The 16,528-nt window shown below is 40.8% G+C and overlaps 3 protein-coding genes across 8 annotated transcripts in view; 2 read left to right on the top strand and 1 right to left on the bottom strand.

The window, feature by feature from the left end:
- Positions 1–1,407, bottom strand: part of rnaseh2c (ribonuclease H2, subunit C) — a 2,866-nt gene extending 1,459 nt beyond the window's left edge. The window contains exons 1-3 of the mRNA XM_031862558.1: positions 909–1,407; positions 424–578; positions 207–319 (exon numbers count right to left, since the gene is read on the bottom strand). Coding sequence (XP_031718418.1) covers positions 207–319; positions 424–577 — 267 coding nt within the window. The 5' untranslated portion in view covers position 578; positions 909–1,407. The remainder of the gene's footprint in view (positions 1–206; positions 320–423; positions 579–908) is intronic.
- A 437-nt stretch (positions 1,408–1,844) lies between these two features.
- Positions 1,845–7,117, top strand: LOC116391844 (seipin-like). Of its 4 annotated transcripts, XM_031862800.1 has the most exons (11): positions 1,846–1,866; positions 2,275–2,355; positions 3,710–3,968; positions 4,066–4,144; positions 4,266–4,409; positions 4,502–4,537; positions 5,100–5,234; positions 5,343–5,440; positions 5,784–5,913; positions 6,071–6,152; positions 6,253–7,117. In XM_031862800.1, exons 3-11 carry the CDS (start codon positions 3,715–3,717, stop codon positions 6,327–6,329), a joined length of 1,035 nt encoding a protein of 344 aa, XP_031718660.1. In that variant the 5' UTR covers positions 1,846–1,866; positions 2,275–2,355; positions 3,710–3,714; the 3' UTR covers positions 6,330–7,117. The 4 variants fall into 4 exon arrangements, with proteins under 4 accessions (XP_031718663.1, XP_031718660.1, XP_031718662.1 ...); XM_031862803.1 differs by lacking the exon at positions 6,253–7,117 and having other exon boundaries at positions 1,845–1,866; positions 6,039–6,129; XM_031862802.1 differs by lacking the exon at positions 4,502–4,537.
- A 6,674-nt stretch (positions 7,118–13,791) lies between these two features.
- The window catches only part of nxf1a (nuclear RNA export factor 1a), a 12,035-nt gene continuing 9,298 nt past the window's right edge, over positions 13,792–16,528 (top strand). Inside the window, exons 1-4 of one of the 3 annotated variants that reach the window (XM_031862881.1) lie at positions 13,792–13,867; positions 14,086–14,175; positions 15,757–15,816; positions 16,265–16,475. In XM_031862881.1, the coding sequence (XP_031718741.1) occupies positions 14,106–14,175; positions 15,757–15,816; positions 16,265–16,475 (341 nt within the window). In that variant the 5' untranslated portion in view covers positions 13,792–13,867; positions 14,086–14,105. Of the gene's footprint in view, positions 13,868–14,037; positions 14,176–15,426; positions 15,690–15,756; positions 15,817–16,264; positions 16,476–16,528 lie in introns of those variants that run through there. The other 2 variants (XM_031862880.1, XM_031862882.1) reach the window with 2 other exon arrangements.

Here is a 16,528-nt window from a genome sequence, read left to right as displayed (position 1 = left end):
CACACACACACACACACACACACACACACACACACACACACACACACTGTTTACCATTATGAAGACAGAGTCCCAGAATCCTCACCCGCACAAAAATGTGATTTCATGGCCAGTCAGTGCTTTGCTTGATGTTTGCCAGAACCAGAATGCTGGTCAGTGTAGAAAGTTTTAGTGACGTGAACGACGACATCAGTGATGATGTCTACCTCGTGGTCAGAGCTGGGCTTGTTGATCTCTTTCAGCACTAAGCCGGTGTAGCCCTGTGGACAGCTGAGCTCCTGCCCCTTCAACCCACGCCCTCTGAATGACACCGTCTTCTCTGTCGTGACAAAAACACACAAAGGACTGTGGTTAGAAGGTTAGGGTTGAAAACTGGACCAGTAACAACACTCTTTACTCTACTGGGAGAGAGGCTGGGTGTACCTAGTTTGCAGTCTTTGGTGGTAGTAGTGAGGTATTCTGAGACCTGGGCCGGCCCATTGTGTTCAATCTCACAGGGCAGGAAGTGGACCGGGACTCGCTGTGCCTGAGCCACAGATGACACATTAACACGAGTAACACTGGTGTTACAGGACATCCTGCAACCAGAAGACAGAGAAGGACAAAAACATGAAAATAACAACTTACACCATTGTGTTTAAACCTACATTTCTTGCTGTGATTTCAGAAATAAAAAGGTTGTCTTTGAAGCATATGCTGGCTCCAAAAGATACGTTTCCCCAATTAGGGTAACTATGATAATTTATTATTGGGAGCTCTGACAACGACCAGCAGACTTTCCCTTAATAAACAGCATGCTACCTCTATTAAATAAGTCATATTAGCGTGTTTTCTAAGTTCCTCTCCAACGTTATTAAACGTGTTAAGTGACTTCAATGTGGATTTGAGAAACATAACCGCAACATTACCTTTAAGCAGTTTTCCAAACGATTATGTGAAATGAAATGTAAGATTTTAGTGTTTCCGGTTTGCGCCAGTCGCAGCGTGTGATTGGACAGAAGTGTCTTCTTCTACGGTGTCAAATTGTTTTGGCGGTTTTTTTCCGTTCCGCCGGAGGATGTCGCCTCCTACTGGTGACAGATTGTTGTACTTACTTTTTTTTTACTTTCTCTGCCTTTCTTTAACATATATATATTAACATATTTTTTAAAATGTAGTTTGTATAGGCTACATATCTATCAAAGTGCAATTAATAATCGGTCACTAAATATTCACATGTGCACTTCCATCCATCCATCCATTCATTATCTAATTTATTTATTTTGGTCAAGGTCACAGGCATTTCTGAAATTTCCCTCCGTTATAAAATACTTATTATCCAAAATACTGCTTTTCTAATTGGAGATTTTATCTCTTGGCAATTTAGACTACTCTATTCTCTATACTTCATAAAAGCAATATGGGATCATAAAGAGTCCAGATGGGTCTGACAGTGAGTGAGTGTGTGACTGGGGTTTAAATAGTGGATGCAGCAGAGTGAGCAGGTGAGAGTAATGAGCTGACGAGGTGGGTGTGACTGGCAGGTGCACTGAATAAACTGATTAGGTGAGTGAGAGATGGACAAAACAGGATAATGGTGGCAGAGCTGTGACACATACCACCTCTTCAAATAGTCAAGTTTACCACATTATAAGACCAAGGTCTATCCAAGTATATTGCAATTTTGTGTTTATTTAATTGAGGTGCCTCTGCACAGACATATAAACAGTTTTGTCATTTAGGGGGCGCTAGTGGAGATTATCAGAAAATCAGGAGCGATATATGTATGGGGGAAATTAGACCTTTGCAGTACATTTAGCAACAATGGAGGAAAAAAACAGACACAAAAACAAGAAAAAATAAATCATTCAGCAATTAAACATATATGTAAGTATAATATGGATTGGGCTGTAGGATGTGCAAATAAAGAATAAACTTAAAACAGAGGCTGCTCAGGTCAAATTATCATCCAACATTGTCACTGAGGGCAATGTATCAATGAGTTTAACAATTACCAAAAGAAAATGATAAGCAGATACACGCAGTTTTATTGTATTCTCACAGGGAGTTATGACATATATAAACTATATAATGGGGCTTTTGTTGTTTAAAGTATGAACTCCGGGTCTCAAGTTTCAGCCCTGTTGTCAGTGTCATGTTCAACACCAGGAGCTCTGCTCCAGTTGGCAGCAGCATCTCTCTTCATGTGGGATGGACTAAAGCCTGTCCAATGGCAGCTTTTCAGCAGCTAAAGTTATTGGGGGGGTTTCTGTTGACACCATTTCATCCAGACAGTATCAAGCTGTGGACAAAGAGACTTCAGAGGAAGGAGAAGTGATTTCCTAACAACTCATAGTTGGCCAACAGGAACCAGAGGTGAGTTTTTCTAACAAGACTGAGTACTGTTGGGCCTGCTGCTGTTGGATATCACATGAACATTAAACAAAACAAGGTTTTAATCTGGACATTGAGTAGAAAATGCTTTAGGGTCCAAAACTATAATCCTTGCCACCATAACTCTTAATCTGAAAATCTTCATGGCAGTGTTCATTAATGTGTTGTGCAAGTCGTAACTCCCTTCCTCTTTTAACGAGTAGATATTATTACAACTTTAGCAGTGTTGGATAAAGTGTTCATATAAAAAAAAAAGTCCGGCATTGGAAATATTGCTTACATTAAAGTATATACAGTAAGTATAATCAGGAAAATGCATGTAAAGTATGAAAAGTAAAAGTACTCCATACAGAAAGATGGCAGCTGTGACACCTTCACAATGCTTGTTTTGTCCAACCAATGGTTCAAAACTCCAAAGTGTTAGAAATAAAAAAAAAATGTAAAAGGAAAAGCAACAAGTCCACATAAGATGGAACCTTTCAAATGTTTTTGATGATAATCAAAACAGTTTCCAATTAATCTTTTATCAATTGACTGATCGGTTCAGCTCAACCTCTAGTTCTGATAGTTTATATATTAGCTCTTCATATGAATTGTATGCAAAGTCTTGATTCGTAAATTAACCAGTAACTAAAGCTGTCAAATGTTTATATAGTGAAACAAAGTACAATATTTCTCTGAAATGTAATGGAGTTGAAATAGAAAGTGTATATGAGAAAGAGAAGGCTCATGTGAAGTATTAGTACCTCAGATTTTTACAGTACATGAGTAAATGTACTTAGTAACATTCCATCACTTAACTTTAGTTACATGAGAAAATAAAAGGCTTAATTTTACAGACACTTGGTGTCCACTCTGATAAATACTGCCTATCCACCAACATTATTACACAATATGTGTAATTATCAAAACAAACTTAAACACATTGATTTGTTGCTTCTTTGATTCTACGGTCTAAGTGTTAGATGAATGTTGTCAGTTTGTTTCAGTCATCTGACGTGAGAGGCCTCTGCTTGTGACTGAGATTGGACTCAGTGGCTTCACAGCTCTCAGTATTATCAAAGGGGTGCTTGTATCTATAGGCTTCATGACATCATAACATCGTCAACCACACCTTTTTCATGAAATCTTTTCATTTCAAGGACTGAGACCGTAGACCGGAGCCAAACTTAGCCAGTACGATCCTTTTAATTAATACTTTACACTCATCTTTTAAAACATGCTTGTAATGTGGTTTCATTTAACTTTCTGAGTTTTTGTTGTATGTTGTCTTTGTATTGGTTGTTTTTCATCTGTTCCTGGTAAACAGTTTACTTTGTTGTTTGTCGAAGTTTAGACTTCATGGATCAAGGAAGTAATTTGCGGCGTCCAGGAGATGATCAAGAACTGTCAAACCTCATTGGCCGAGCTCTGATGGGGCTCCGGGATTCTGTCATCATGGTGATCTCACACGCCCGTCAGAGAGCTGTACAGGGATTTATTCTGGTCTTTATCGTCATCCTACTCCTCTGGGTCGCCGCCTTTTTATATGGCAGCTTCTACTACTCTTACATGCCCTTGGTGGCTTTTTCCACGCCTGTGCACTATTACTACAGGTGTGTATGTGAAGTCTTGCACAGACTGTATATTACTGTGTGTTTGATTCGTGCTTTCTTGTTTTTATTCCTAATCAATCATTCACGTTGTATGCAGGACAGACTGTGAATCTCCCACATCTTTTTTGTGCTCTTACCCAGTGGCCAACATCTCTCTGATGAGGAATAACAAACATGTATGTAGATGTGTGTGTGTGTGTGTGTGTGTGTGTGTGTGCGCGTGCGTGTGTGCATATATCTACTGCATGTATCAATCTATACTTCCACATGTGCAATCGTTTTAAAATGTGTATTCAGGTGCTGACATTCGGCCAGGCCTATCAGATGTCTCTGCAGCTGGAGATGCCTGATTCTCCGACCAATCATGAGCTGGGGATGTTCATGATCAAGACAACCTGTTTCTCTCGGGACGGAGGGCAAGTTGCCTCCTCCGCTCGCTCTGTGAGTCGTTGATTTGTTCGGCTCCCAGTGCTTGATTACTAAAGCCTGCAAAACCCAGTGATTCACGTTTGCATTTGCTGTGTGTTTCTCAGGCAAGACAGCAGCTGTCCGCCTCCAGCTCTCGCTTTGTGAGTACAGCGCTGACGCATAATAACGGTTTAATCACACAGCCTGGTCAGAGCCAGATTAGGGCTGCCTATGCTTGCTGCAACAGAAGGTGGTCTCAGTGCTCAGGTGATGGAGACGTGAACTTGGGGGTGCCATCATTCATTTAAATTGTTTGATTGAACACAGAGTGATCAGAAAAGAAAAGCATGTACATTGTGATGCAACGGTCCTCTAATAAATACTTCTTTTGGGGCCTGACATCATATAATCAAAGTGTTGATATTGTACTTTTTAAGGCTGTGTTTTGTGATGTTTTTGCATTCAATCATAAAATGTTCATCAGGTAATCCACTGAGATCAGCTTTTGTTCGTGGCCATTAAACTGAGCATGCAACCAAATCATTTAGTTATAGAAGGTAAAGCTTTTGCATCCATGACAACATCAATCAACCTTTCCTAAATATTCCTCATGACATCATTGAAAACACATTTGTAAGGAAAGAGCAAATTACTGGAGGAGACTGAAATGAATGCTTCAGGAGTGTATGTCTGGGTGATTGTGTTGCCCTGCTGTTTTGTCAGAGCATGCTGCGATACCGCTCAGACCTGCTGAGGTACGTGGGAACGGTGCTGTTCCTCCCAGCCTTTCTGACCGGAGTCGCTGAGCAGAAACAAGTGCTGGAGGTGGAGCTCTTCTCAGACTACAGGGACGACCCTGTGAGTCAAGCATTACTTTGTGAATGTGTCAGCATGTGTCAGTGTGCATAAACAGCAAGCAGGTATTTTGTTGGCGTCTACCTTATAGGTTTGTCTTCATGTACACAGTATGTCCCCTCGATGACGGCCGTCATTGAGATCCTGTCCAGCAAGGTGCAGATCTACTCATCTCAGCTCTATATTCATGCTCACTTCAGTGGTATGAGGTAAGATGTGCACACCATGCTTTATAATAGATCATGCAGAAAAAAAATCCATGTTCTTTAAATCTACAGCAAAAAATGAGACCGTAATAGAGTTAGAGTTAGTAATGTCATACTGAAACACATTTTAACACAGAAAATCTATTGTCTTTTGTAACACCTTCGAACTGCAGATGAACATTTTGAGTTCTGGCATTTTTCATTTCATGATTATATCTTCTCTCAAATAAACTAAACTAAAGAGAAATATTTCTCCACCTGACAGAAACTGACAGAAAGTTGGATAACGGGAGCTTTTTCTTTTTTGCATCACATCATAATTAATGTCTTTGTTTTTCTACTTCAGATACGTATTGTTCAACTTCCCTCTCCTATCAGCCATGGTGGGCGTGTTCAGTAACTTCATCTTCCTCAGTGTCGTCTTTGTCCTCTGCTACGTGAGGCTGCTGTTGAAAGTGGATTGGGGACCAGGGCAGGTGAGAGGAGAGGCAGACAATGTTTAGCTGCAGCTGCAGGGCTGCACACTTCATTAGTTTGGTGTTTAAGTGAGTGTGAAATATTACCAGATTCCTCTCAGGTGTTGTAGCTAAGACTCAACAAGCTCTGAGAGCTTGTTTTCCTCCTTGTTTAAAGCTCAGAACAGATGGACTGCTGTCAGATAGGGAGGAGAACACAAAGAACAACCAAGAAGAATATGAAAAATATGCTGCTGCAGGTACAAAAACACAGGCACAGAGAATTACAGCGTTTTTGTAAATGTTTGCATCAGGGACGTGTTGCTGACTACAAAAATAAAAGAATACATTCCTTGACAGGTACTGCAGATCTGATGTTCCCTTCAGATGAACCCCACAAATCTGAGCCGAGCGAGGCCATCCACCCCATCCTTTGATGCCAACACAGAGGTGCAGAACAGACAGATTCACCATCAGATTGAAACAATTGAAACAGAGGCAGCTTGAGGCCATTAATACAGGAGCGATTACAAGATGTAAGGATGAAGATTTAAGAGAGATTCATGGTTGAAAATGACTCAGAAAGCACCTACACACCGCTGCCCTGCTTTAGCTGGAGATCTTTTTGCTCCTACATCACGTCATCTGTGTTTCAGTATCAGAATTAGGTTTGTTACCAAGTAGGTTTTCACATGTAAGGAATTTAAGAAAGTTCTGCAACAATCAAGGCATAAATAAAATTTAAAATATGACAATAACATGTTTCATACTGTTTTGCTTTAATGTTTATGATTTATGGGATTGAGTCACCTGAACCTTCATCACTTTATACAAATCTTTCACTGTCAGTGTGTTTTTATTACTTTGCACTTCATAGCTGTAATCTGGTATTCACCAAATCTGTTTAACAGTAAATAAATACATATATTATTAAATAAATAAGCATATGAATAAATACAGACAAAATATGTCAGGTAACCATGAAACTTTCTTCATCCCATCAGTTTTTATTTCAAAAACTGTTTTCTTTCAGCTGTGAAAAGTAAGATTATGGAGCTGTTTCTTTTGCAGGTTATTACCATGCTATTAAAATGCTTAAAACCTATATGTTAGAATTTTCTTCCAAATATGATTTAAGTATGTAAGGTGTGTGTCTCTTTCTATTACACAAAAAGATCTGAAATTCATTTAATATTAAGCCAGCGTGTGTAGTACTTTCTGTTAAACTGCTGCAATAAAATCTTTGAAAAATGTTTATGAGACTACTTGTTTAATTTTTTGTGTAGTCGGAAAACACTTCCCCAAAACAGATAACCCACAACGTACACTCTCCTATTTGGAGGGAAAGCACCTTCCTCAATTTCGAGTCTTTTACCTCACACAGTGTGTCATTTCTGGATGTCCTCTTGAAGCTTTTGGAAACTTCATGACATCACTGCATGCAAAATATGGCACCAGCAGGGAGAATGAGAGAGGGATGTAGCTCACTGGCGCAGAGCTTTCTAACAGGTCGAAGACACAGTAAGGTAAGTTAGATGCATATGATCATTTGTAGTTTTATATTTCCATGTGTCATTTGAAGAAAGCTTTAAAACATTGCTTACAGAATTGTAAAAAAGCTAATTTCCTCAAATATATTCTGAACTGTGCAAATATTTCCCAACTTGTAAACATTTCCCTATTTTGTACAAGCACATGTGTTGGGGTCATGGAGTAGATTCTCTACCTACGCTCACACACACGGGACTCAAAGATGGACATCACAGATGATAACCACATGGAGGGGATGGAGATGGAGACAGAGAGCAAGCAAACTATGGATAATGACTTTTCTGCCATACTATCAGATGAGATGCACCGACATATGACAATCAGTGAAAAACCTTCCGGCTGCAGGGGGGTCAGAGTGAGATCCAGACCCAGACTGAAGTCCACTAAAAGTTTCCCACCTTACAGTCAGTGTATAGGTGGACTCGGAGAGGACGGGGAGGGGAACAATGAGCTCAATTCAGAATCAAGTAACGTGCCGAGGGGAAACAGGAATGAGGTCGCCCAAGGCACAGAAAGAAAAGAGGACTTTGAATTGAAAGCAAGATGTGCAAGGGATGAGGTGAAGGCAAAATGGAGGATGAGGAGGAAGGACAGACTTTGGGGGAGCCATGAAGTTGATACAGACGGTTGGGAGAGGTGGAGCGGGAAAAGAAGCATGGAAGAGAGTGGAAGAGAGAGGGAGTGTGTGCTGCCCCCAAACAGCGAGTGGAAACACTGGAGAGGTAGAAACTCCAGTTTTGAGATAGACGGCAAAGAAGAAGATGAAGATAGGAAGAGGTCTCCTGTTGCAGAGGTAGAGAAGGAGGGGAGAGGGGAGACCCCAGAGGGGGAGGATAAAGAGGCAGATGAGTTGCTGGGACTGAGAGAGGACTCCACAACACATCAGTGGGTCTCCCCACATCCCATCCTCTCCAAAATTTTGCAATCCTCCTCCAGCTCCTCCGTCAACTTCTCCTCAGCAGAAAGCGATGAAGTGGTCAGCGAAGGAGAAGATGTTGGCTCGAAGAGGATGGAGTTCAGGAAGGTGAGATTGTGTGGATGCAGTTTAAAACTACATTTTTAATTTGGGGCTTTTTGCTGTGCCAGTCTGGCATCACGCATGTGCATCATGGCTGCTCTGGTTTTCCACAGAAGAGGCATACTAAAACTATATTTCTTAACTGTTCTTTGCACCTTTGGTCCAGCCAAATTTGCATTGGCTTGAAAGAGGACTTTGACAAAGTCCGATTTGAATGAAGTTTGCATACCTGTCTGCTGCTGCAGATATGAAGGTAGACGGGAGCAGTCAGTGAAAGGAGAGGGAGTAAGGACTGAATAACAGATATAATAGGCAAATTATCATTAAGTAATACATCTCTGGGATCAAAATATCAACATTTGCAAACATCTGCAATTTGAAGTATTAGGTCTTACATATCAATGATACAGATATTTCCCTCAAACTACAAACTTGTCATTTTGTAACTGTGCCTCTACTGAGCATGCTCAGGTCTGCTTTCTCTTCCCTTGGTTTTTTTGTTTTTTCATGCCTGTGTATCATGGCGGCTGTTTTGTTTATATACAAAACAGATCTTAACTGTCGAGGTACGTGCTGTTTGTAAACACCAAACGCACTGACACTCATGACAGTTTTTGACGTGCACAGACGACTTAGAATGTGTTTATACTGTATAATGTATCCCAACTAATGTCTCTCAATCAGAGATATATTCTCACTGTCCAAAGAAATAGTCCTGCTTCAGCCGCTCCATTGGCCTTTTCCACAGCCGACATTTTTGACATCTCACAGCAGGAAAAGCACAGATGATGAATCGTAAAATGAATGAGGGCTGAATTTCATTGAGCTGCTTCAGTTTCCTTTCATTGTGCATGCTGCCTCATTGTCACACTGTCATGGCTTGAAGGGGCACTTGAATAGAACGGAGCCCGAGTTAATGTTATTAGTAACACATGTGCTTTTCCTGCTGTGACAAAAAGAGGTCACTGCTGTCACCTCACAGCAACAAGGCCCTAGTTCAACCCCACTGGCTAGCTGGGGCTTTTATACTTGCATGCATGCACACGTTCAGGTTCAGGTGAATTCTAGATAGATACGTATCTCTGTATGCTCTTCAAAAAGAATGCATGCTGGGAAAAGGCTCCACAGCCAGTTCGTCTTGCATGTTCGACATCAACATAAGCTGCTCTCCTTTTGTGCCTCAGTGCCGCTCCTGGAAAACCTACCTGACCATGATGCACTGGTCGCTGCGGCGGCAGAGCTCTTGGGTCCAGCTGGCTGGACATCAAGGCATGTTCCTCCAAAACAGACTCAGCAACTACTGTGATCACTACAACACTAAAATGAACTACATTCACTTATATTACTGCATGTATCTGTACACTACTGCATGCTGGATATAGCTCATACATTCATATCTCTGCTGTGTTACAACACTTTATCTCCAGAAGGCCCAACCTTTCACAACCTCATTGTATCTCATGTTAAAGAGGGGAAAAAATCACACAATTAATGATAATATCTGTGGGTAGCTAATAATTCTACATGTCTCACTGCTGCCAGGTACCTTCCAGCTGAGTGAGGGAGGGGAGGTGTTGAAACTGCACAGTGAAGTGGAGGCAAAGTGCCTGGACTGCCTGATGCGAGACCCGCTGAGACATTTTGTGCCGCAGTACCACGGCTTGGTCACCAAGGGGGAGCACTGCTACATCCGCATGGAGGACCTTCTGAGCGGCCTGAGGAAACCTGTCATCATGGACTGCAAGATGGGAGTCAGGTATAGGTTTGAGAGTAATTATGTCTTTCTACCAGAGGAGGCCAGATCAGTCTTGCAGGCGTATACACTGACTCAAATTGTAGAAATGAGTGTAGTTATGATTAGGAGAGGCTTAGTTGTAAAATGTGTATGTTAATGTACAACATGAGAGTTTCCTTCTCAGGACATACCAGGAGAAGGAGCTGATCAAAGCCCGGACTAACGCCACCCCGCGGAGTGACATGTACCAGAAGATGGTGAAAATAGACCCGTCCGCTCCATCGGAGGAGGAACACGAACAGAGAGGGGTGACCAAGTGTCGATACCTTCAGTGGAGAGATACGACCAGTTCTACGTCCACACTGGGCTTCAGGATAGAAGGCATCATGGTAGGACTGAAGGCCAACAAAATCACTCAAAATAATGATCTGTTTCATTCTCAACAAGTTCTCAAATGTGCCATGTCTGTGCTGTTGTGTTGCTTCTCTGTGAGTCAGATGGAGGACGGCAGTGTCCACCGGGACTTCAGGAAAATTCTGTCTTTAGCTGAGGTCACGGAGGCCTTGCTCTTCTTCACCAGGAGACAACTGGAGATCCTGGTCAGTTCTACCTGTTATGAAAACACTACTTACTTTTCCTTTAAAAAACATGTCCTAAATCCTTAATCATATAATAATTTGCAGAAAAACAAACCTAGAATAAAATCAAGGAATCCATGACTGAAAAAGAATGACTAAACGTAACTCAAAAACTGAGATCTAATGAAAATGAGATATTTGTTCAGTTTTAGTGTGTCTCAGGTATTTGCCTTTGATTGATCCATATCAGGCTTCCAATACATAATCAATGCACTGATGCCTGCTGTGCATTTCTAAAGACAGTTAAAGTATACCTCAACACAATGGGTATATGGAGGCAATTGTCTTTAAATGTTTTTAATTAAGACCGGATAAAAGATTAAACCAACAACAAGCATTTACGAAAACAGAAAAAAACTGAAATGGAAATTTCAAAATCAAACAAGAAATGAAAAAGTTGTAAGTCCTCAAATTTTCCTCCTTTCCTTCTTTAATCTTTGTGACTGACTTCCTGTGATTTCTTTATTTGGTGTCCACTCTCAGTTTATTATTTACCCTGTGATGTGTGAACTAACTGTTGCTGCGAAACAACAAATCATCTGTGCTCTCAGAAAGCCTACCACTCCAGACTCCTGGCCCTGAGTGACGCACTGAAGAATTCATTGTTTTTCAGAACCCATGAGGTTGGTTTAGAAACAGATCTTATCTTGTTAAATTCTGCTTAAGATCATATTAAAACCACGTTGAACCCAGAGGTCTTTTTTGCTGATATTATTATCTCTATGTTTGACCTGATCAGGTGATTGGCAGCTCGCTTCTCTTTGTCCACGACCACAGCTGCAAGGCCAGCGTGTGGATGATAGACTTTGCGAAGACGACGCCGGTGCCTGACGCGAGCCAGCTCAGACACAACCTCCCGTGGGCTGAGGGGAGCAGAGAGGACGGCTACCTCATCGGTCTGACCTCCCTCATCACTTCTCTGAGCCAGGCCATCAGCGTGGCCTCCTGGCAGCAGGAGGACAGCTGTGGAGAAGAAAAGAGTGTTGCATGAGACGCCCCCATATACGACACCTTTCACTTTGAACTGTTGCCTCATTTCATTCACTAAAAGAGACAACAGAGGAGGATGTGTTTGTGGGGAATCTGTCTTCATGGGCAAAGAGGAACGATAACGGTATGAATCAATTCAAATCCACAGAAAAGACATGTGGTCCTCCTGCAATTGTACATCTGGCATGTACATACTGTAACAGTGGAGACAATGTTGTATTACAAACAAATCTTTCTTCTTTACTAGTACCTATTTATTTCATAAAGGACCAAACACAAAATTTCCTTGGGCTGGTCTGTAATATGTCAGAGATCTGGTCTGTGTTACAAAACATGCTGAGGTTATTTGTTCACAGCAACAAAGGAAACTCTTTCTATAAGTCAGCCTATCTGAATTGAATGTTGTAATATTACTATCAGGGATTTGAATTTTTTCCACATGATGCAGCTGAAATGTTATTTTTTTCAGGGTCTTATAGGCTGTTTACAGTTACAGTTTTGTAAGTGAATGCTTAGATAAAAGCATCAAAGCCTTCACTTTTGTAACCGTCCCTCAAACAAAGGCACAAAGGCAAACGACACCATCCGCCTACATCACCCACAAGAGCAAATCAGCAGTGCTCGTATGAATGTTGTTGCTGCTTAGAACAAGTCATTCAAATGATGTATGTGTGTATCATTTTGTTGCAAAAATACCTTTTTGAAAAAGGGGTTGGTAGGTTTTGAATGCAGATTTTCATTTGGACACAGAAGTAAGATGTTTACTCTTATGTGTAGAGTTTTGTGAGCCAACTTCTGCAACATATCGTAAATGTAAATGATACAAAACACCTTCACATATTAGACGGTCCACGCTGAGTGAAATGAACAATGATTGCCTCTGTCAAGCTCATTCTTCATACGTACGTTCATACTCACAAACCATCCACCCATATCATTGTATATAAAATCACCAACAGGTTACAAACTATAAAAGAAGCAAAAGAAAGAAAAAGGAAAGCAAACAAACCCTGCTAATCTAAACATAGTAAGTCACACATAAGCTTATGAAACGGTGAGCCTTTAACAACTTCAATCACAGTACAATTTCATGCTGTGCAGCCAAATATTATTCAAACCCACAGATATTTATTTTATATTCTAGTGTAAATCCAAACGTTTTCAAAGATACCAAACATGTACGGGTAAATTTTGGTCAAATGTGTTTAAAAGACAAATAAGGGAACTAAATGTTAGGTCATTGATGTAAACATGTACTGCAATCTACATTCATCTGACATTCTTTATCTGAGATTTCCAGGAAAAGCTCATGAATGGACAGTAGAATGTAAAATGCAGTTCATTCTCAACCTAATCTAGAACCATCGACAGGATGCCACAACACAGAGCTCTGTCAGTTGAGAGTGACATATTGCTCTGGATGGAAATCAAAAAACAAAACAAAAGAAGTTGTAAAATGCTGCATTGTTGCCACTCACAATTCCAGACCGGTTCCAGACAAAATAACCAACATTTATTTGCAGGAAAAGAGTTTATTAGCATCAAACACTCAGTTGCCAATTTATAAACCTATAGCTGTTGCTTCCACTCTTGCAATAAATCCTAATTTTGTGAAGTTTGTAATCATTTTTGTTGTCTTACAGAGCTGTTGTTTCAACTTTGTGGCCATTTTGGAGACTGTAGTTTGCAGCCCAGATGTGTTTCTAATTTTCTGTCCACTCCGTTTTCACCAATGAGGGTAGATCAAATATTCGATAAACCTCTCAGTATATTGCAACACAATCCCTCAGCACCACAAACTCCACCATAAGGTTGATTCAACACCTCTCTAAGACACTTTTAACGAACATTTTTTTTAAAGTGAGCTCCACTGTGTTAGAAACTGTCCACCAGGTGGCGCTGTGTTGTTCGTGTTGACGGGAAAAGGGAGCGGGAGTGCACGACAGTCAGACGAACACCCACGAGGACGGAAGACGGGTCGTCAGAGGCGATTGTTTCCCACATCGTCACGGCAACTATTACCGCGGAGCAGGAACTTGATCGGTAAATATTGTAAGTTCATGCTGTGCTAATGCTAACAGCTACCTGAGCTAGCTAAACCAACGTTTATGACAGTCACCTCGCAGCGGTGCGGGGTGAAGTTGTTTAAAACACGGTTGAAGTTTAACATTTAACATTACAGGGCACGTGGAGCTTTTCGGTTTGAATGTCTTCTTTTAATGAGCGAGTATAAATTCTGACATTTTTTCCTAAAATGGAAGAGATTGGAGAGTTTCCTCGGATGGATCATGTGACTTTGTCTCAGAAGAGCTACCCCAACCTCGCTGTGGTGACACGTGTGTTGAATGACAGTAAGTTGTGTGCATTGATTATTAGGCCTATACATCCGAGTTCAAAGCCCTTTAGCCTCTGTTTTTCCTGGGGGGGTAAAGTCGTGTAGTCATCAACAGGGACACCTCTGATGGGGATACAACTGTTAAATATTTGAAAATAAACACAGCTTAATTAGCTTTAGCACCTTGCTCCAGAGCCCTGACATTTTGACTTGCCATAGTAGGACAAGCACATGTGATTGTGCACAGTAGCAGGGCCCTCCCCTTAGTGGAGTGCAGCCATCATTAATGCTTTTTAACTACCCCTTTGCTTCTTCTACTGTGACATGTGAAAAAGGTCTGCATCACTGAATGGTAGACCGTACATTTTCTTGTTCAGATAATTCAAAGGGTGTGCTGTTGGGTTGGAGATTCAGTCAGCAGCTGTAGTAATTGGAGGAGGATTACAAACGCCTGTTCAGGACAGCAGTTGTCAACGCAACAAAGCAGTTTATTCAAAAGTTCATCCTTAACTGTAGAAAAACCTCAGTGTATATTTGTTTTAGCAAAAGTTTAGTTGACAGCAAGACAATATGAAGACAAAGTGCTGCTTGTAGAGCTGCTTTGTTGAAGCCCCATGTACAATTACTTTGGAAATATCTAAGAAATAGTATTAAAAATAAATATATCAAAACCCAAATGCCAAAGGATATTATCTTACATGTTTAATGCACATGCATCATTTAACTTGAAGAGACTCCAGGTAGATTCCAAATTCCATAATATTTTTTATGCGTTTGATTTTAATGACTTTGCTATGGATATGGAATTTACCAAATAAAGTATTAAGTGTATATTCAGCTGTTTGTACATCTAGGCATAAAAGTATAATTTATGTGAGGGAAACAATCGTATTTTTATCCAAATATTAATTCATATTCTGAAGAATAAACTGATTTAATGTGACCTGTTCAGATTTAACACCATACATCTATAAAAGAGAGATGGATATTTACGTTTTGTTTTAGTTAACTTAACATTTCTACATTTTTCACGTTAGTACGTTTGTAACGTTCGTCTGAGGACCAACGGACAAAGTCTCTGTAGAAATATACAACCTGAAGCCACTTAATGATATAATTAAAGTATCATTAATGTGTGTAACGTCCACCAGTGATTAAGTGCTGAGACATCGATTCATTGTGTGATTTTTATGTAAAGTCCACGCGCCGCTGTGTTGACCCGGAAAAGAAACCGGACAAGAGCAGTTTCCGTTTTCTTCTCCACAATGCGCAGCAGCAGAAGCTAACCTAGCCACCAGCTAGTTTAGGAGCACACACACATCGATCACGTTGTGCTCGCCTTTGTGTTTCCTCTGACACAAAGACACGTGAGATGTTGGAACTTATTCCACAGCCTAGCAGCGCTTTTGTTTCGTGAAAGAGAGAAACGAAGTACTTCTATTTATTTATTTTTCTTTAGCAAAGGGCTGTGTTTTTTCCCCACCTGACACTGTTCCAGAAATATGGCGGATGGCGGACATTACTACAACGGTAAGACAGGCTGTTCACTTCAGCGTTAACCTGACATCTGTTATGCCACTTGTACCGTTTTCTTCAGACCGAGAGGACTTTATGGTGAGGAGAGAGGTCAGGAGCACTGGTTGCATGTCCCTAGAAGGTAAAACCAAATCGTTCCCCCCTCACCGGAGATCTGATTACTTTATACGCACAAGTATTTACTCAGTTCTTCATTATTTCTATTTATTATTACCATTAATTCAATACAAGAGACAGGATTGTACGCTTTAAACAAAATACATTTAATACAGTTACTCAAGTCGTTAGTAAGGTAAGGCAAAATTATTCTTTTCTGAGACGGTGGTAAGTGAAGGTGTGCAGGTTTTATTCATTAATATCGTTATACTGCAAGCAATAAGAGACATTGTGTGCTCCAGTCATTCACTGCCCATGTCTTAAAGTGCATTCTTGTTATTTTTACTCTAATTCTGCTATTTATATGTCAACAGAATTGTATTGTATGATTGGACTTAAAGTTTTGTATTTTCATTTGTATTTGATTGTGTATGAAAACTGACAAACTTTTGAACTCCCTTTCCTCTTCTCAGAGCATGACGATAGAGTGGAACCACAATTTCGCAACCGTAAAGGCAGAGGGTCCCACAAGGGTCGGTCGTACGACAGGTCCCGCAGAGACCGCCAAAGGGGAAGCAACTCTGGAGGCTTTGGAGGTCCTGGGCCCCGGTCCAGGCTTGACGATACCGATGCAGACGTTACTATGAGTGACAGCTCTCAGGACAACGGCTCCCAGCACAGATTGTAAGAGTGTGTGTGTGTGTGTGTGTGTGTGTGTGTGTGTGTGTGTGTGTGTG

The sequence above is a fragment of the Anarrhichthys ocellatus genome, unplaced genomic scaffold (genome assembly GCF_004355925.1).
Source record: "Anarrhichthys ocellatus isolate YVR2014 unplaced genomic scaffold, GSC_Weel_1.0 scaffold27, whole genome shotgun sequence".
In the NCBI taxonomy this organism is placed as follows: domain Eukaryota; kingdom Metazoa; phylum Chordata; class Actinopteri; order Perciformes; family Anarhichadidae; genus Anarrhichthys; species Anarrhichthys ocellatus.
The sequence above is the reverse complement of the archived record's forward strand: the minus strand, read 5'-3'. Positions and strand labels throughout refer to the sequence as shown.

What these genes read in the sequence shown, in the direction of transcription:
- LOC116391844 (XM_031862800.1), top strand. Translation starts at nt 3,715, where the DNA reads ATGGATCAAGGAAGTAATTTGCGGCGTCCAGGAGATGATCAAGAACTG. An exon ending in TGATGAGGAATAACAAACAT is followed by an intron (nt 4,145 to 4,265) that starts GTATGTAGATGT and finishes ATGTGTATTCAG; the next exon opens with GTGCTGACATTCGGCCAGGC. An exon ending in CAGACTACAGGGACGACCCT is followed by an intron (nt 5,235 to 5,342) that starts GTGAGTCAAGCA and finishes TCATGTACACAG; the next exon opens with TATGTCCCCTCGATGACGGC.